This window comes from Telopea speciosissima, chromosome 10 (assembly GCF_018873765.1).
Source record: "Telopea speciosissima isolate NSW1024214 ecotype Mountain lineage chromosome 10, Tspe_v1, whole genome shotgun sequence".
Lineage (NCBI taxonomy): Eukaryota > Viridiplantae > Streptophyta > Magnoliopsida > Proteales > Proteaceae > Telopea > Telopea speciosissima.
Genome location: NC_057925.1, coordinates 41,642,875 through 41,658,988, shown reverse-complemented (window position 1 = coordinate 41,658,988; position 16,114 = coordinate 41,642,875). Strand labels below are relative to the sequence as shown.

Below are 16,114 nucleotides of genomic sequence, written 5' to 3'. Positions count from 1 at the left end.
TTTGATAAGGTCCCCGATGAGATTAAGTACAACAAAAAGTACTACCCATATTTTAAGGTAGTCTCAAAATTATAATCTTGAACTACATATTATTGTTTAGTTGTAGTACATATTATGAAAGGACCCAAGATGACAACTCCATGACTTTGGTTTGTTATATGTTCCATATAGGATTGCATTGGTGAGATAGACGGTACTCATATTAGTGTTGCTGTCAAACCTAAACATCAAACCCGATATAGGAATTGAAAAGGATTAATCACACAGAATGTGATGTGTGTATGTTCCTTCAATATGCGTTTCACATTTGTGTACGCAGGCTGGGAAGGAAGTGCACATGATACTCGGGTATTTGAAGTAGCAAGATCAGATCCCAGCTTAGGTTTTCCTCATCCACCTCTAGGTATAGATTATTACTATAATTTTAACCTTATACAAATTATAATTGAAAGTTTATACTGAAATATTAATTTACAATGTCTATAATACTTCAAGGCAAGTATTATGTTGTTGACTCAGGTTATATAAGTCAACTAAGATACTTAACACCATTTCGAGGTGAAAAATATCACTTGCAAGATTTTGAAGGGGATAGAGGGCTTGCAAGAACAGCAAAGGAGTTGTTCAACCACAGGCATTTCTCTTTGTGAAATGTTATTAAAATGACCTTCGGCGTATTAAAAATTAGGTTTCAACTTTTAAGGATTATGAAACCTTATAAAATTAGGGACCAAGCCGTCATTATAGTAGCATGTTGTGGACTGCACAACTACATCAAAGAAGAACAATGGCAGGATGAGTTATTTGAAGAGTATAGGCATGAGCAACCAGTGGAAGAAGAACTAAATCCAAGTCATCAATCTTTTGAACAAACTGGTGCAATTATTACTCAAAGGGTAAGGGCAAGAATTATGGATGAGACTCGGATAAATATTACAAATCGTATAGCTAGAAAAAGGGAGATACCTCAGATTCCAGTTCAATAGTAGTCTTCATGTTGTTATGTTTGAACTTTCAAAGATTACACTGTTTAATTATACTGTTAAGTGTGTTTGATTTAATAGTTTTGTTAACTTTAATTTGACACTAATTTTAGTATCTTTGATTATGCTACATCTGGCTAAGTCTACATTATGTTACATCTTGCAAGGTCCACATTATGCTACATCTTCCATAACCGTTATTGTATTTATTTTTTTAGTATTGAATAGATGGCTTTCAATGAGTCTATGATTACCGTTGCAAGATGCGAAATCTGCCAAACATTGTGTAAAGTTTATACAACAAAGAATGGTCCAAATAGTGGCAGAGACTACTTCAAATGTCCAAACCATAATACATTTTTTATGTGGGTGGACGAATTTCTATTATGTAAATGTGGGTTGGGACAATGTAAAGTTCGAGTAGCAAAATCACAAGTAAACCTAGGCCAACAATTTTGGTGTTGCCACAATCTACGGGGGTATGATACTATCAACTTCTACATTCAATTGAAATTCAGTCCATTTTTTCCTTTTTAAACCAATAATGGTATCTTAATATGGAACAATGTATTTGGAATACAAGTTGAAAACCGTGGTTGCAAATTTTTCAAATGGGTGGATGATGACATCAATTGCTCTACTACAAAAGTTAACCCACTCACAACTGATTCTGTGGGACCGTCCACATTTACTCCTTCGCCTGGCACTCCCCCTTCATTAGATTATGTCAAGGGATATATACAAAGAGCAATCCAAGGCGAGGAAAAAAAAAGAATGTTAACTAGACAAATTGAAGATACAGAGGAAAGGTCAAGGATATTTAAAGATATCCTTGATGCTGTTCAGAAGTTTGATTTAAACAAAGGAGGAAATTAGAACCCTATTTGAGCATATTTGGCATCTTCCTTTGTTGTAGACTTTTATTGGACCATAAAACTTTTAATTACAACGTTTATTTTAACCTTTATTATCTAAAGTACATTATTCAAGACAAATATTATTAAAATTGGTCACATTACATGTTCACAGAAACAGATTTTATCAAGCAACAATGGTGTTCCAATTGTCTTTTGAAAACGTTTCCAGAACAGGTTTATCAAGCGGGTCAAAAACTGTTTCTCAGCATAGAAAATGAAAAAATTGTTCTGCTGTTTCCCAGCACATAACTAGAACAAAACACCCGTAAGGTTATCAAGCGGGCACTTAAAGATCCTGCTCCATGGTTTCCGTCTTTTAGAACATTATGATGCACGTGAACAGAAGAGGGAAGTGAGGAAGAAGGGAAAAAATTACATCCCCTCTGTACTTTGCCTTAATAACAATTTCTTCTCCTAAATTTTCAAAAATTACACTTAGATCCCATCTGGTGACAGTTTTAGCCTGGTGTTGGTTATAGTTTTAGAGAAAAAAAATCATTTTACCCTAAACCCATTGCTGCAACAGTCGGTGCAACCACAATTGGGTGTTGGTATCGTTGATAATTATATTCCGGTAACATTAATATCCAAAACACCCTTCTTTTTCTTTTTCTTCTTCCTCCTCGTTAGCGTGTCTCCGTTAAGTGGTGAGGTTCACTTGGACCTTTATCTGCTCCATTTCCTAGGCAGGTCCATTTCCCCAAGTTCCTCTAATAGAGGGGATGGAAATGACCACCGTACCCCTACCCAAACATACTGCCCGGGTGGGGTCCACCCCCCTCTATTAGAGAAACTTGGGGAAAAAGGAGCGGGTAGGAAATAGAGCAAACAAAAATACGAGGTTAGCAAAGCATGCTTACTACTGTGGTTAATACCCTAAATACCCATTGTTCCCCCAACCCCTTGTTGACATCACCACTTAATGGTGACACTAATGGACTGGGACTGTTTGTAAACACATGATAAAACGTAGAGCGGTTTGTATAATTTTTTAAAATATAGGGAGGAAGTTATAATTAGGGTAAAGTGCGGGGATGGAGATGTAATTTTTCCAAATAATAAACTAAAAGTGAAGATAGAAAAGATAGAAGAGAAACATAGAGAAATTTTTACTTACCGATTGGACGTCTTGGTTTAAGCAAGGAAACTTAATTCCGTCATCTCTTAAAAGATAATTTAAGGATTTCAAAAGTCTCTTATTAAATAGACTGAAGAATTAGTCATTACACAACTACTAGTTCACTTCCCATTCATATTACAATTCTTTCCCACACTTTCATACTCATTGTTTAACTACTCCCAGTACCCATGACAGAGTACTGGATATATCTAATTTATAACTAGATGACTAGATAATTGGCGTAACAATTTCAATAAGGATCATATTAATCCATCCCCCTAAAATTGGTCTTATCCTCAAAACCATTAATTGGAAATTGAATCGCCTTGGCAACTAGATCCTCCCATGTTGCTTATGTTGATGGTCTTCTCTTGACTTAATTGAGGAATGCATGACATCGTTTCTCAAAAGAGAAAATGTACAAAATCCGATGATGCCATGCCTGGGATTTGTTGATACCAGATGACACGTGCACAAAAAATGGGGGAGAGAAAATAGGAAAAAATAAGATAAAGTAAGGGTGGAGATAGAAAAGATACAAAAGAAAAATACGAAAAAGTTTGGTTTTATAGGCGAAGCTGAATGTCTAAGATTAGTAAGGAAGACTACCTCATCTTTTAAGAAATAATTTAGGGATTTCAAAAGTCTCCTTCATTTCTTTTCAGACTGCTATTAAATAAGCTAAAGAATCAGGCATAACACAACTACTAGTTCAGTTCCGATTCCCATTATAATTCTTTCCCACACCTCCATACTCATTGCTTAACTACTCCTACTATCTTATGGCACAGTATTAGATATAACTTATTCATAACTAGATAATTGACATAACAATTTTATTAAGGTCAGGATCGTACTAAGGTTCCTATAGACACTGATTGTCATCTTGGAAGATTTTGAGACAACAATTAATTGAGTTTGATACAGTTCTCTTAGATCAAATTATGGAAAATGATTGATTTACCCCTGATATGATTTTGGTGCCTTAATTTTTTCGAAACTGACCAAAATTTCTAGGGTATGTGTGTTTTGTCATTTGATCTTGGATCTAGAGTTTGGTGTGAATTTCATGTAAAATATAGTTTTTTTTTTTTTTTTTATGAGAACAGAAAAGGATTTTACTTGAGGAACCTCGTAGAATACATATTGTTTATCTTGCGCATAGGTTACCAGGTTAAGGCCTATTGCTAGACAGAAGTTATCTTTAAACTTAGTAAAGGTAATGTCTAGAGATCTATCACTTATATATATTAAGTCTTTAATATAAAGATACGGCCATGGATCGTTAGTAGGGGATGGAAGAGCATTGGCTATGGTTTGATGTGAGCACCAAATCTCCTTTATCTCCAAGCCTAAATGCTCTACGTGATCTAGACCAGTCCTAATGCTGTACAATTCTAATTCCCAGACCGAAGAGGATAAAATATTTCCTGCAGCAAAACACAAAAACCTTCCATCCAACAAAAAAATGTACGACCAGCCTCCCAGTCTTACTCCTGGAGTCTGAATTCCTGCACACATTAAAATAGGATATTTAAACTGCGGAATAGATGACCAAGGAACCAAGTTGTAAATATTGCCGTGCATCTTAAATACATCATTGGAAGATAAAGGGGGGGGGTAGTAAATGCAAATCCGCTATCCAGTGAGCTACTTGGTTTATTACCCATAAAGCATTTGGTTTCTCAGAACCAAAAAAGACTTTGTTCCTGGCAGACCAAATGAAGTATAACAAGTAATGATAAATACCTCAAAAAACCAAATGGAAGAGGCCTTATCTAACTGTTTAGAAGAAAAAAAATGTAAAACTCAAGGAATTGTAGACCAGAGATTCAGTACGTAGACCAAGAGGTCTAGCCACCAAGATATGTTTGACCCAATTGCACGAAAGGAATAGATGCCAGTAGGATTCAATACAATTTCCACAGAAGGCACAGGATGGGTCGATCTGACGCCATTTGAAAACGGAAGCCTTGACCGGTAATCCTGCATGTATCACACGCCAGAAGAAAATTTTAAATTTGGGATGAATCTTGAGTTTCCAAAAGAAGTTCCACCATAAGGAAAAATAAAGATATGCGGCAGCGGGGGAGGAAAGAAGAAAACTAGCAGCAAGTTTAGTACTAAAGGTGCCATTTTTGGCCAAGGAGCACCACCAGCTATCATTCAAGTTATTTAAGTTGAAATTAAAAATCATAGGATGCATGCTAGCGGGGATCATGGATTTAACAGAATCACGAGTAAGATTATCTTCTAAATTAAATTGGGATATGGTGGTCCTTTTGTCTTCGATGGAGAGACAAGAGACAGTATAATTAATTAGGCTATATGGAAAAGATTTATTCCACCTATCAGTCCAGAAGTAAGTAGTTTCCCCGTTACCTAGCTTCCTTATAACCATCTTTTCAAGAATGGGAATTATATAAGAAATACTATTCCAGATTTGTGAACCTTTTTTGGATCTAGTAGCCGGATCGAAGAACGACGTCTTCGGAAAGTATTTGGCATTGAGAATTCTGGCCCAAAGGGAGTTTGGTTCAGTGATTACCCTCCAACCAAGTTTTAATAACAGGGCCTTATTGTGGTGCTCGGCCTTTCAAAAACCAAGACCCCCCTGAGATTTTGGGCGACACATTTTCTCCCACACGATCAAAGTAGAATTTCTGTTGCCGTTCTTGTTCCCAAGCCAGAACTTGAGACAAACTGAATCAATATCCCTGCATATTTTCCCCGGTAACAAAAGGCAATTCATAAAAAAAGCAGGGGTAGAAGCTAATACCGATTGGATCAATACCCTACGACCTGCATAAGATAATAAATTTGATTTCCAAACAGTTAGCTTCTTTTTCATTCTATCCACCACCCCACTAAATTCCTTTACTTTTGACCTGCAAGGAAACAGGTTAGTCCCTAAATACTTAGAATTTTTCCCCATTTCTTTTATTCCAAGAAGGTTGGCGAGGGACAACTTTACAGAAGAAGGCACATTTCTGCTGAAGTAGATGCCGCTCTTAGCAAGATTAATTTCATGTCCCGAAAGATCTGAGAAAAGATCAAGAATTGCTTTAATAGTCATCAGATCTTCCGAAGAGGCCCGACAGAAAATAAAAATGTCATCGGCGAACAAAAGGTAAGTGATTTCTGGGGCATCACGAGAGATTTTGACACCTCGAAAAAGATTCAAATCTCGATAAGCAGATATTAAATGAGACAAAACTTCCAAGGCAATTATAAAAAGATAAGGACTGAGAGTGCAGCCTTGACGAACGCCTCGAGAAGCATGAAAAAATTCAAAGGGACTACCATCCAACTTAATGGAAAAAGAAGAGGTCAAAATAAGAGCATTGATGAGATTCCTCCAATGATTACCAAAACCCAAAAAATTGAGAAGAGAAGTAATTAGACCCCATTCAAATTTGTCATATGCCTTAGACATATCGATTTTGAGACACAAAACCCATTTTACTCCTAATATATTTAAAGAAATGGAAAATCTCATGGGCTAGGATAATATTATCAGAGATTTGTCGCACAGGTAGAAACACAGCTTGAAAAGGGGAAATGATAGAAGACAGAATGGGCTTAAGTCTATTGGCAATTAATTTTAAAAGAATTTTGTAAGTAACATTGCATAAACTGATAGGTCTGAAATCCCCTACCTTATGTGCATCAACAGATTTAGGAATTAAACAAATAAGGGTATGATTCGTACCTGAGGGAATGGTAGCATCTAGGAAGAAGTTAGAAACAAAGGAAACTAAGTCATATTGCACCAGATCCCAGTACTTTTGAAAAAACACCGCTTGAAACCCGTCAGGACCTGGAGCCTTGAAGGGACCAAAAGAAAACAACACATTTCTAATTTCCTGACGGGTGGGCACAGAAACAAAAGTGTTACAATCCTGCTTATAGATAACCTTAGGGAAAAGACATTCAATGAAACTAGGATCCAAAGGCTCCGAAGAGGTAAAAATCGATTTGAGATGATCAGCAAATAAAAGAGCTATAAACTTAGGATCCTCTACCTGTTGACCATGATCATCAATCAGAAAGTCAATCCTTCTGGCCCGCAAATTGATTTTGGACACAGAGTGATAGTATTTTGTATTCCTGTCGCCATCCCTAACGTAAATCTGTCTGGATTTTTGTAACCAAAACAACTCTTCAGCTTGGAAGATCCACTGCAGACGGTTAGCGGTAAGTTGAAGATATTGTCTATCTGGGAACATGCTTTCCAACATTTGAAAGAAGGAATCAGATGGGGAGTGCTTCAGATTGGAAACATGTCCAAAACCTTCCCTGTTCCAGATACGAAGAGCATTGGATAAGCTGGAAAGTTTGCAGTTAATGGGATCATATGAATTGGCCTGCCAGATAGATGTGCAGAAATTTGGGAAGGATGGGTGATAAGTCCAGGCATCTTGAAAGTGAAATAATTTTTTGTAAAAAGGACGACCCCCAATGGTAGACAATAAAATGGGATTGTGATCCGAACCAATTGGAGATAATCTAGTGATATTGGCATTAGGGTATGTAGATAGCCATGAGGGGGAGGCCAAAGCACGGTCCAAACACTCCTTAATAAGTCGAGGGGGTTTTTGTTTGTTTAACCAGGTAAACCGAGGTCCTCTAAAATGAATGTCTTCTAGGGAAAGATCATGTATAAGGTTGTTTAAACTAAGGTTAGCATGAGATGGTTTAAATGGATTTCCACCAATTTTTTCCTCCGGCTGAAGAATTTCATTGAAATCACCAATGATGCAAACCATAATATCCAGTTGTTTTAAGAATGAAGATAACTCAGACCAGAAACAAGCTCGGGCCACAACATGGGGTGGAGTGTAAATGCAGACGAGCCAAAAAACCTGGTTAGGTCCGTCCAAAATTTTTATGGCAATAAAATGGGAAGAATGCACCACAGAAATTATATTAATTTGGGGTTTAATAAGGAGCCACAGACCACCCTCTCTTTAGTACCAAAGCTATTAATATGACAACAAGAAATGAAATTGGACAAAGATTGGGAGGCACGGATTTTGGAGTGATCCGTGCACTTGGTTTCACAAAGAAAAATAATATCAGGTTGATGTTTTTGAACATGCAAGTGAAGACAATTTAGAGAAAATTTATTATTTAAACCCCTAATATTCCAAGATAAAATGAGCATGATGAAAATAAAAAAGTAACCACAGAAAAAGTACATACAAAATCTATACCGACGGGGGGAGAAAGTTCTTCTCAAAGCCCTTTGGTTGAGAACCCAGATGCTGACAGAAGAACACAGAAGCATAATAAACAGTATACAGGAACAATTAAAGAAATCTACAAAAGCAGTGAAGAGACATACCGAATTCGGTGACCGAGGACCCCTAGAGATTCCAGTTGCCGAGCCAGGTGGGATAAAACTATCAGCAGCAAAACTTGTAGAGCCAAGTGTGTGGTTAGAAGACTCCTCAATCCAAGCATGTAGAAATTGAAATAAAGTGGTAGGATCACGCATGGAATGAAGGTAATGATCAAGAAGCAATTTCAGGGATGCTGTTTCTGCTGAGATAGAAGCGGGAAGAGGGGAGAAAGAAAATTTTCTTTTTTTGGTATTGAGCTGTCTAAGAGGAAGGCCCGCAGAGAACTCCAAAGGTGGGTGAGGATGAGAGGTAACAGGCACAGGATCCGAAGCAATACCAAAGTGAGGATTAAGGTCCAAGGGTAGAGGGGTAGGGTTACAAATAGAAGAAGAGCCACCAGATTCAAGAGTGTCCAAAATATCTCTTTCCCTGGGTAAAACATCAGCAGAAATTGAGTCAGATTTTGGTTCAGTTAAAAAGGCATTGATAAAGGAGTCATCACTGGATTCCGTGGGTGAGGTAATAGGTAACAGTGCAGTAGGTGCCACAGGGAGTGATCCAGAAGAGTTAAGAGAAGGATCGATCATCAGTTCCTGGAAACAGCCAGAATTATGACCCAAAAACGGGGAAGCAGGGGTTAAACAGTCAATTCCCTCCCAGTCCATAGCAGCATTACAATCACCATCCACTGGGCCTTCTTTCACAGGCCTTTGAACCAAAGACTCGGGAGAGGAACCCAAATCAATCAGGCACACAGTATCAATCTGTCATTCAGTTGGCTGATTATCCTCCTGGTAACCAATAAAATTAACTTGGAGGGGGGTTGTGAGAGCTTGATTAAACTGGCCCGCAAAAGTGTCAGTAGAAGAGGAACTAGATGGTCCAAAAATGGTGGGGCAGGAGCTTATGTCATGACAGATTCTGCCACATCGACCACAAATTTTAAAGGCTTCGTATTTTATAATAACTGGGAGCAATTCTCCCCTACAAGTTCTGATTTTTGAATGCATGCAAAGTGGGCACCTCCACTTGATCAACAATTTAACCCTGGCCACTGTAGGAGGGAGATCCAGATCGGTTTTCAAATAAAGCTCAATCACTTTTCCAACACAAGAGACTGCCTGTTTGATGGCATCATAGGAAAAGGCTTCAGGTGGAATAGGGCTGACCTATGCCCAAATTGGAACGTAGTCACGTTCAGCAGCAAATAAATCCTCATCAAAATTATGGGGAATCACATTGACAATATTTTCCCCACACCACTAGGGACTGAGTGACATAAGTTGATCACGAGCAGCAGCCGAATTAAGTTCTATCATAAACCTCCCCTCATCCACAGAAGAAAAGGATAATAAACCCAGTGGATGCCAAAGTGCGGAAAATAGCTCCTTCAAAGTACTGTTAGATGGCTTGGGGCAACCAACAGAGAAGCCAAAGAGAAATAGGTTGCCGTTACTGGAGATGACCGGATCCTCAAAAACACGACTGTTAGGGTGACGTAAATCCTGAATGAAGAGCTAAGCTCCACGGGCATGAAGAGAAAAGGAAGATGAAGAAAAATTGTGGGATCCTCTGTGCCTGTAACCAAAAGCTGGCTGGCCACGATACTGTCGGCGAGTACCCACCAACTAAGCTCTCCTGGGGTAACGGGAAGACATAGAGAGTGAAAAAATGAAGTAACACAATGCAACTTCTTGGATATCACTTAGATACAGCAGGTCCAAGATCCACATTCAGAACCAAAAAGAAAGAAAAAAACACAGATTAGTACTGCACATTAGCAAAACCAGTATGCCTCAGATAGAGAACAATACTGATCAAGCAGGCCTAGCAGGAAAGAGTGCGAGGATCTCAGATCAGCAGTACCACTTCCCCAGTAACGCACAATGGTGAAAACAAACCAGAGCAGTTCATGAAACACAGCAAGAGAAACAAACCGAATAAAAAGGAACCGAAAAGAAGGAGAGAAAGAGGATTAAAGATGAAACAGATGGAGGAGTAGGAAAAAAGCACAAGCTGAACGTAATATCCCAAGCCTGGTAAGGCACCTGTCGACTCCAGCGGCCTTAGTCACTTACTCCGGTAACTGGGTTAGGTGAAGGAAGAAACAAGGAAAACAATAGATAATAAAGAAACGGCAAGAGTAACTGAGATAAGAGAATTAGTAATAGAGGGAGTCGCTGTCCATGATAAATAGCGCAAAAGTGCGTGGCAGCGAGATTAGGTGTCTCAAGGCAAGTTTTGATTTTCTTGTGAATGATTTCAGGTGTGAATTTCATGTAAATTATAGTTTTACGGGTCTCCTCATTTTAACTACAATTTTAACTATGTTGCAAGACAAATTTACATCTAATATCTATATTATTGGATAGTACTTGAAAAGACCTTTCCAACGGTATATGGCTCGCAAAAAATTGACCTAACAGGTTGCAAGATATCGTTATCAAAAATTTACTACCGAAAAATTCCATTTCGGGCAATTTTTGGGCTGCCATGTGGCAAGGCCACCTGGAAGGCCAAACACTGTTTGCGGCTCTGTACCCCCTTATTTTCGATATATACACCCTATAGTTAAAAATAAAAGAAAGTTTTGGAGTTCAAGAATCCAGAAAAATATTAAAAAAAAGGAGAAAAACCAGAGAAAATTCTGGAAGCAGGGAAAATCTAGAAATAGTAAGAAAAGCTCAGAAAATAGGAAAATATTCAAATTACCTCTGGGATTGGGATTCCATCATGGATTCAACGATGGCATTGAAACTCTGCAGAACTAAATCTGTGTGGCCTCCTTGGCCAAAGAGGATCTCTCTCTCTCTCTAAACATTAACATATGAGAATGGGTTCCAACCATCCAGATGGCACATGGTGGAAGGATGGCATCTGGATGGTTGAAACCCATTCTTGTACGAGAATGTGAACCCAACTCTCGTTCCTCATCTTATCGCAATTCTAGCTTGTCTAAGTATGCAAATCAGTTTTCTTCGAAATCTTAGCATGTCCTCAATGGTAAGTCGGATAGAATTACAAAATGTAGTAATCATTCACGAGCAACCACCACAACCTGTTTCCCAACATTGCGGCCACTGAAGAGTCCAATCAGAGCTCCAGGTGCTTTGTCAAGGCCTTCAGCAGTATCTACTACATAAGAAATTTTCCCTTCTTTGATAAAAGGTACAATAAAATCAAGGAACTTGGGGTAAAGGTGAAGCCAGTTGCCAACCAAAATCCCTTCCATGCGAATCTGCTTACTAACAAGGCAAAACAAATTGTGCACACCCTCTGGCTTTTCGAGGTTACTCTGGGAGATCATCCCACACACAGCAATGCGGCCATTAATTTTCATGTTGAGGAGGACTGCATCAAGCATCTTCCCACCAACATTTTCAAAGTAAATGTCTATGCCTTCAGGAAAGTACCTGGGTAGAACATAGAAAATTTTAATTACAAACAAAATTTCAAACAAGGTAGAGAAGAACTTTTAAAAACATGGCCCAAATACAGACAAGTAAATAAAGTTCAAAGATTGATGTGTATCTGCAATCTCAAAGAGAAAACTAACATTCATATTATTCAGTTGACTACAGCTTTGACATAATAGGGCGTACCCAGTCTGCCACTGCGGGGTCTGGGGAGGGTCATATTGTACGCAGCCTTACCCCGCTTTCGCAGAGAGGCTGTTTCCAGACACGAGTTATGGAGCAACCTTTGACTACAACTTCGATATAATATTGAGATTTCTCTTATAAAGATTATAATACAGACCTTCTTAAAGCAGCATCCAAGTCATCCTCTTCTTTATAATTGAAAGCCTCATCAAATCCAAACTTGTTCTTCAACAGATCAACCTTAATTTTCAGCCCAAAAGAAATCATTAGCCACTGATAATCCTCTCTTCTTTTCAAGTTTTTTCATTTTTTTGTCAAATAAATTTTTTTTTAAAGAAAGTAAAGTGATTACAGTAATATGTACTGTGAATCCATAGAAACAAAACCACTTGCAACTTTGTAAAAAGGGCTCTCAATTCTTTTAGAAACATAGCAAGACTATCGATCTGTTTTAAAAAAGCACACTCACAAATGTCTAGAGATGTCTTCCATCCATTTAGAAAGTTTTCCTCGTGTGTAGATAAGAGGTACCATTTAGGAAGGAAATTAAGGCCTTGAATGACCAAATTAGATCTCCTAACGATTGACCATTCAGATTCGTTTGGAAGACCATAACATCCACATTAGGTATAATTTATTTTTTCAGTAAGGCAAAGAACATATATTTCTGACGGCTAGAAGTTACAATCATGCAACTGGTACAATAGAACCAGAATGGAAGCCACTAGAAGATTGATCCCGGGTCAACATTTCACAGCAAGAAGTGAATATGATGAAGACTCACCTTTTCTTTGCTTCCAGCACTTCCAACCACATAACAACCCATTAACTTAGCAAACTGTCCGACAAGTTGGCCAACTGCACCAGATGCAGCAGATATGAACACATTTTCTCCTTCCTTGGGAGAGCACACCTCATGAAAACCAGCATAAGCAGTCAAACCAGACATCCCTAGGAACCAAAAAAATGTACAGTTAAGATGAATTGAGTTTAATCCATGATGCATTAAGATAGGTAGATGTTAATGCAACCAGGAAAAAGATAATAAAAAAACCAAGAAATCTTTTGGATGGTTGGTACCAGCAATGTACCAAGCCCCAATGGCCCAGCAAAATAGGAGCTATAGAAATGTGAGGAAGCCCTGATCCCAGCCTTCCATAAAATTCTAAGCATAGAGAGGATTATTCTTATCTTTTCATAACATTATAAAGGGGTAAAACAAATCAAAAATGATACTAACAGCTCTGTTTTAGTTAACACCCACAGGCATGTATATATGCTTCATGAATTGAAACAAAAAAGACTTACCAAGTATTCCTGTATAGTAGGAGAGTGGCACATCAGTGTGTTCAACTTTATGCAGAAAGTTTGTCTCTGTAATCAGGCTATACTCTTCCCATCCAGTTATCCCCCACACCAAGTCACCTTCCTTGAAGTTTGGATGATTAGAATCCACCACTGTAGCCACAGTATGCCCAGTTATAACCTGTATGTTTTCGACAAGTCACAAATGAAGTTCAAACATAGAGAGATAGAGTTGCCAGTAAACAAAAAATGTCGTAGTTTCAACAACTAATTCATAGATTTTACATTTTTATGAGCTTTAACAACAATCTTAAATCTGACCACCTCTCTGAAACCTGAGCTTGTCATTCAAAGTTTCTATAAAAATCAAGTTTCCTCAGATCCTATAAAGATCAAGTTCACCATTTAAATCATTCCATGTCTTGAATTTAGCTGAGCTCATGGTTTGAGGAATCAGAATCAGATTTTAAATTGACTGATCTCAATTCCGATTTCGGCTGCTTCTGGCCAATTTGTACTGAATTTCTAGGGTTCAGGTTGATTCTGGCTGAATCAAAATCCAAATCCATAGAAATCGAGTTTGTTTACTTGAACAATGACTGAGTTGACTCCACTCAGTGAATTAATTGTTCTACAGTATGAAATTACAGTAACCAAGTAGAGAAATTTTACCCAAATTCAGAGGAGCTGTTGTTCCATAGAACTAGGTTTAAATTTCTTTGTTTTTTTATTCCTACAGGATCGGATCAGGAACCCCACACTTTCTCCCTTTCCCCTCAGTAAATAAGTAAACAAATAACCGAGTCAATTATTTAATTTTATATTAGCAGAACTCAGAACTGAAAATTTCACAAGACAGTATCCAAAGGAACAATACATCAAAACTGTCAAAGAAAGACGATTCTGAATCTTACAGAGCCAGGCGTGTAAGAAGGAAAAAATCTGAACCTATCGTGCTTCTGCAATAAGGATCTCATGTATGGATCGCAAGATAAGTAAAGATTCTTCACTACAACTGCTTCCGAACCCTGGGGAGCCTTCAACTTGATGATTCCAGTGCTCAGAACCATGTCCGTTTCTTTCGGAATCCCAACAACGTAATCTTTCAACAGAACCTGTTTGTTACTAACCACTTCTCCCTTCGTCATTTCTGATTTCTCTCCTCAAGATCAAAGAAACCCTTTATTGTTCTCTCCACTTTATGTTTCTCTCTCTCTCTCTCTCTCTCTCTCTCTCTCTTAGGTTTCATTGGAAACCCAATGACTTAAACTATAAAGACCACCTCACAATTCAGAGACGTTACGCCATGTGTCTGCAACTTAAAAAGTGCCGACTTCCGACTTCCGACTTCCGACTTCTTTCTTACTGATCGTGGCTTCTGAGAATGCTTAAGAACAAAGGTTTGTTGAGGAGATTTCCATTTCTTTTCTTGATTGATTACACTCCTATTTTGGGAATGGAAGTCTATCTGCTCAGCACGTGATCTCTTACGTAAAGGATTTTTCCATCACGTATCAAATTGGTAATGACTTTTCTATTAATCCTTGGTTAGATTTTTGGATCCCAATCATCCTCCCTAAACAGTTCCACACCCTGTCTCTCTTAATGCCCCCACATCTATTGCCCATTTTTTAGATCCTATTTTTTTTGGGCATAGAGATATTTTATCTTTCACTGGTGCCCTCCAGATGTTGCTTATTCAATTCTATCCATCCCCTTACCTATCTTCTCCTCCCCTGACAAGCTTATTTGGGCGGTCACATCCTCTAGCAAGTTCTCGGTTGTCTCGGCTTACAATTTTGCCATTAATGGATACTCTCTTTCCCTCCCCTTACAATTGGCTTAGGATCTAGTACCTTCCCACTCTTCCAAAAATTCAATATCTAATCTGAAAAATTAAACATTAGAGGCTCCCTTTACCTAATATGCTCAACCAAAGAGGTCTAACCCTTAACCCTCTTTGCTCTATTTGTCAACGTCAACCACAATCAGCCAACCATCTCTTTTTACAATGTCCAATAATACAGAATCTTTGGCGCCAAATGGGTTTTTATGATCTTTTATAAAGTCAAGACAACATTGAAAGTATTTTTCATATCATAGGGAATGGAGCTTACCATAACAAGGATCACAAGTTAAAAGTTTCTCTCCTCTGTAATATCTTATGGCACATTTGGAACAACTATTAGGATCTACTCTTCAGAAATTCAACATTCAATACGAGGTCCATCATTCATAGAGCCATCGTTATTGCCAAAGATCTAATCCAAGAAACTCCACACAAAGATTGCTCAAGAGAGAGAGGCTTGTCAAATGGATCCCTCCAACCAATCCTTTTGTAAAATTTAATGTGGACGGCGCAAGCAAAGGTAACCCTGGTAATGCAGGTATAGGCGGAATATGTAGATCGTTCAACTTGTCTTTCATTTGCTGTTTTTCTTTGGGGATCGGCTGGAACGACGCTCTAGTAGCAGAAACTAAGGTAGTCAGACACTCTCTTGTTACTGCCTCAAACATGGGTTTCTCCTACTAGATCATCGAGAGCGATAATCTGCTGGTCATAGATATTCTCTCTCGAAAAGTCAATTCCATACCTTGGACGATCTCGGCGTTAATCAATGATTGTTGGTCACTACTACCCGTATTCGCAACAGTTCTATTCAGACACACTCTCAGAGAAGTGAACGGAATTGATGATCATCTTAATTGTCTCCTTTGGTGTAGCCTCTCAATCAAATTGCATCTGGAATAACTCCCCTCCAAGCTGTATTTCCTTATCTCTAGTGTAGACTCTTTGGAAACTTTGTTCCTTCATGAATAAAGTATTTTTACCAAAAAAAAA

At 38.2% G+C, this 16,114-nt stretch overlaps 1 protein-coding gene and 1 long non-coding RNA gene across 5 annotated transcripts in view; one reads left to right on the top strand and one right to left on the bottom strand.

The window, feature by feature from the left end:
• Positions 1-11,380: 11,380 nt before the first annotated feature.
• LOC122644223 (2-alkenal reductase (NADP(+)-dependent)-like) overlaps positions 11,381-16,114 on the bottom strand; it is a 31,247-nt gene continuing 26,513 nt past the window's right edge. For 2 of the 4 annotated variants that reach the window (XM_043837842.1, XM_043837841.1), the window contains 5 exons: positions 14,187-14,434; positions 13,276-13,453; positions 12,752-12,918; positions 12,125-12,207; positions 11,381-11,778 (listed from right to left, as the gene is read on the bottom strand). In XM_043837842.1, coding sequence (XP_043693777.1) covers positions 11,400-11,778; positions 12,125-12,207; positions 12,752-12,918; positions 13,276-13,453; positions 14,187-14,420 — 1,041 coding nt within the window. In that variant the 5' untranslated portion in view covers positions 14,421-14,434 and the 3' untranslated portion in view covers positions 11,381-11,399. The remainder of the gene's footprint in view (positions 11,779-12,124; positions 12,208-12,751; positions 12,919-13,275; positions 13,454-14,186; positions 14,435-16,114) is intronic. The other 2 variants (XM_043837843.1, XM_043837840.1) reach the window with 2 other exon arrangements.
• LOC122644228 lies at positions 12,604-12,863 on the top strand. Its single transcript, XR_006330256.1, has 2 exons — positions 12,604-12,647; positions 12,696-12,863. It is a non-coding gene; the product is annotated as an uncharacterized LOC122644228 (long non-coding RNA).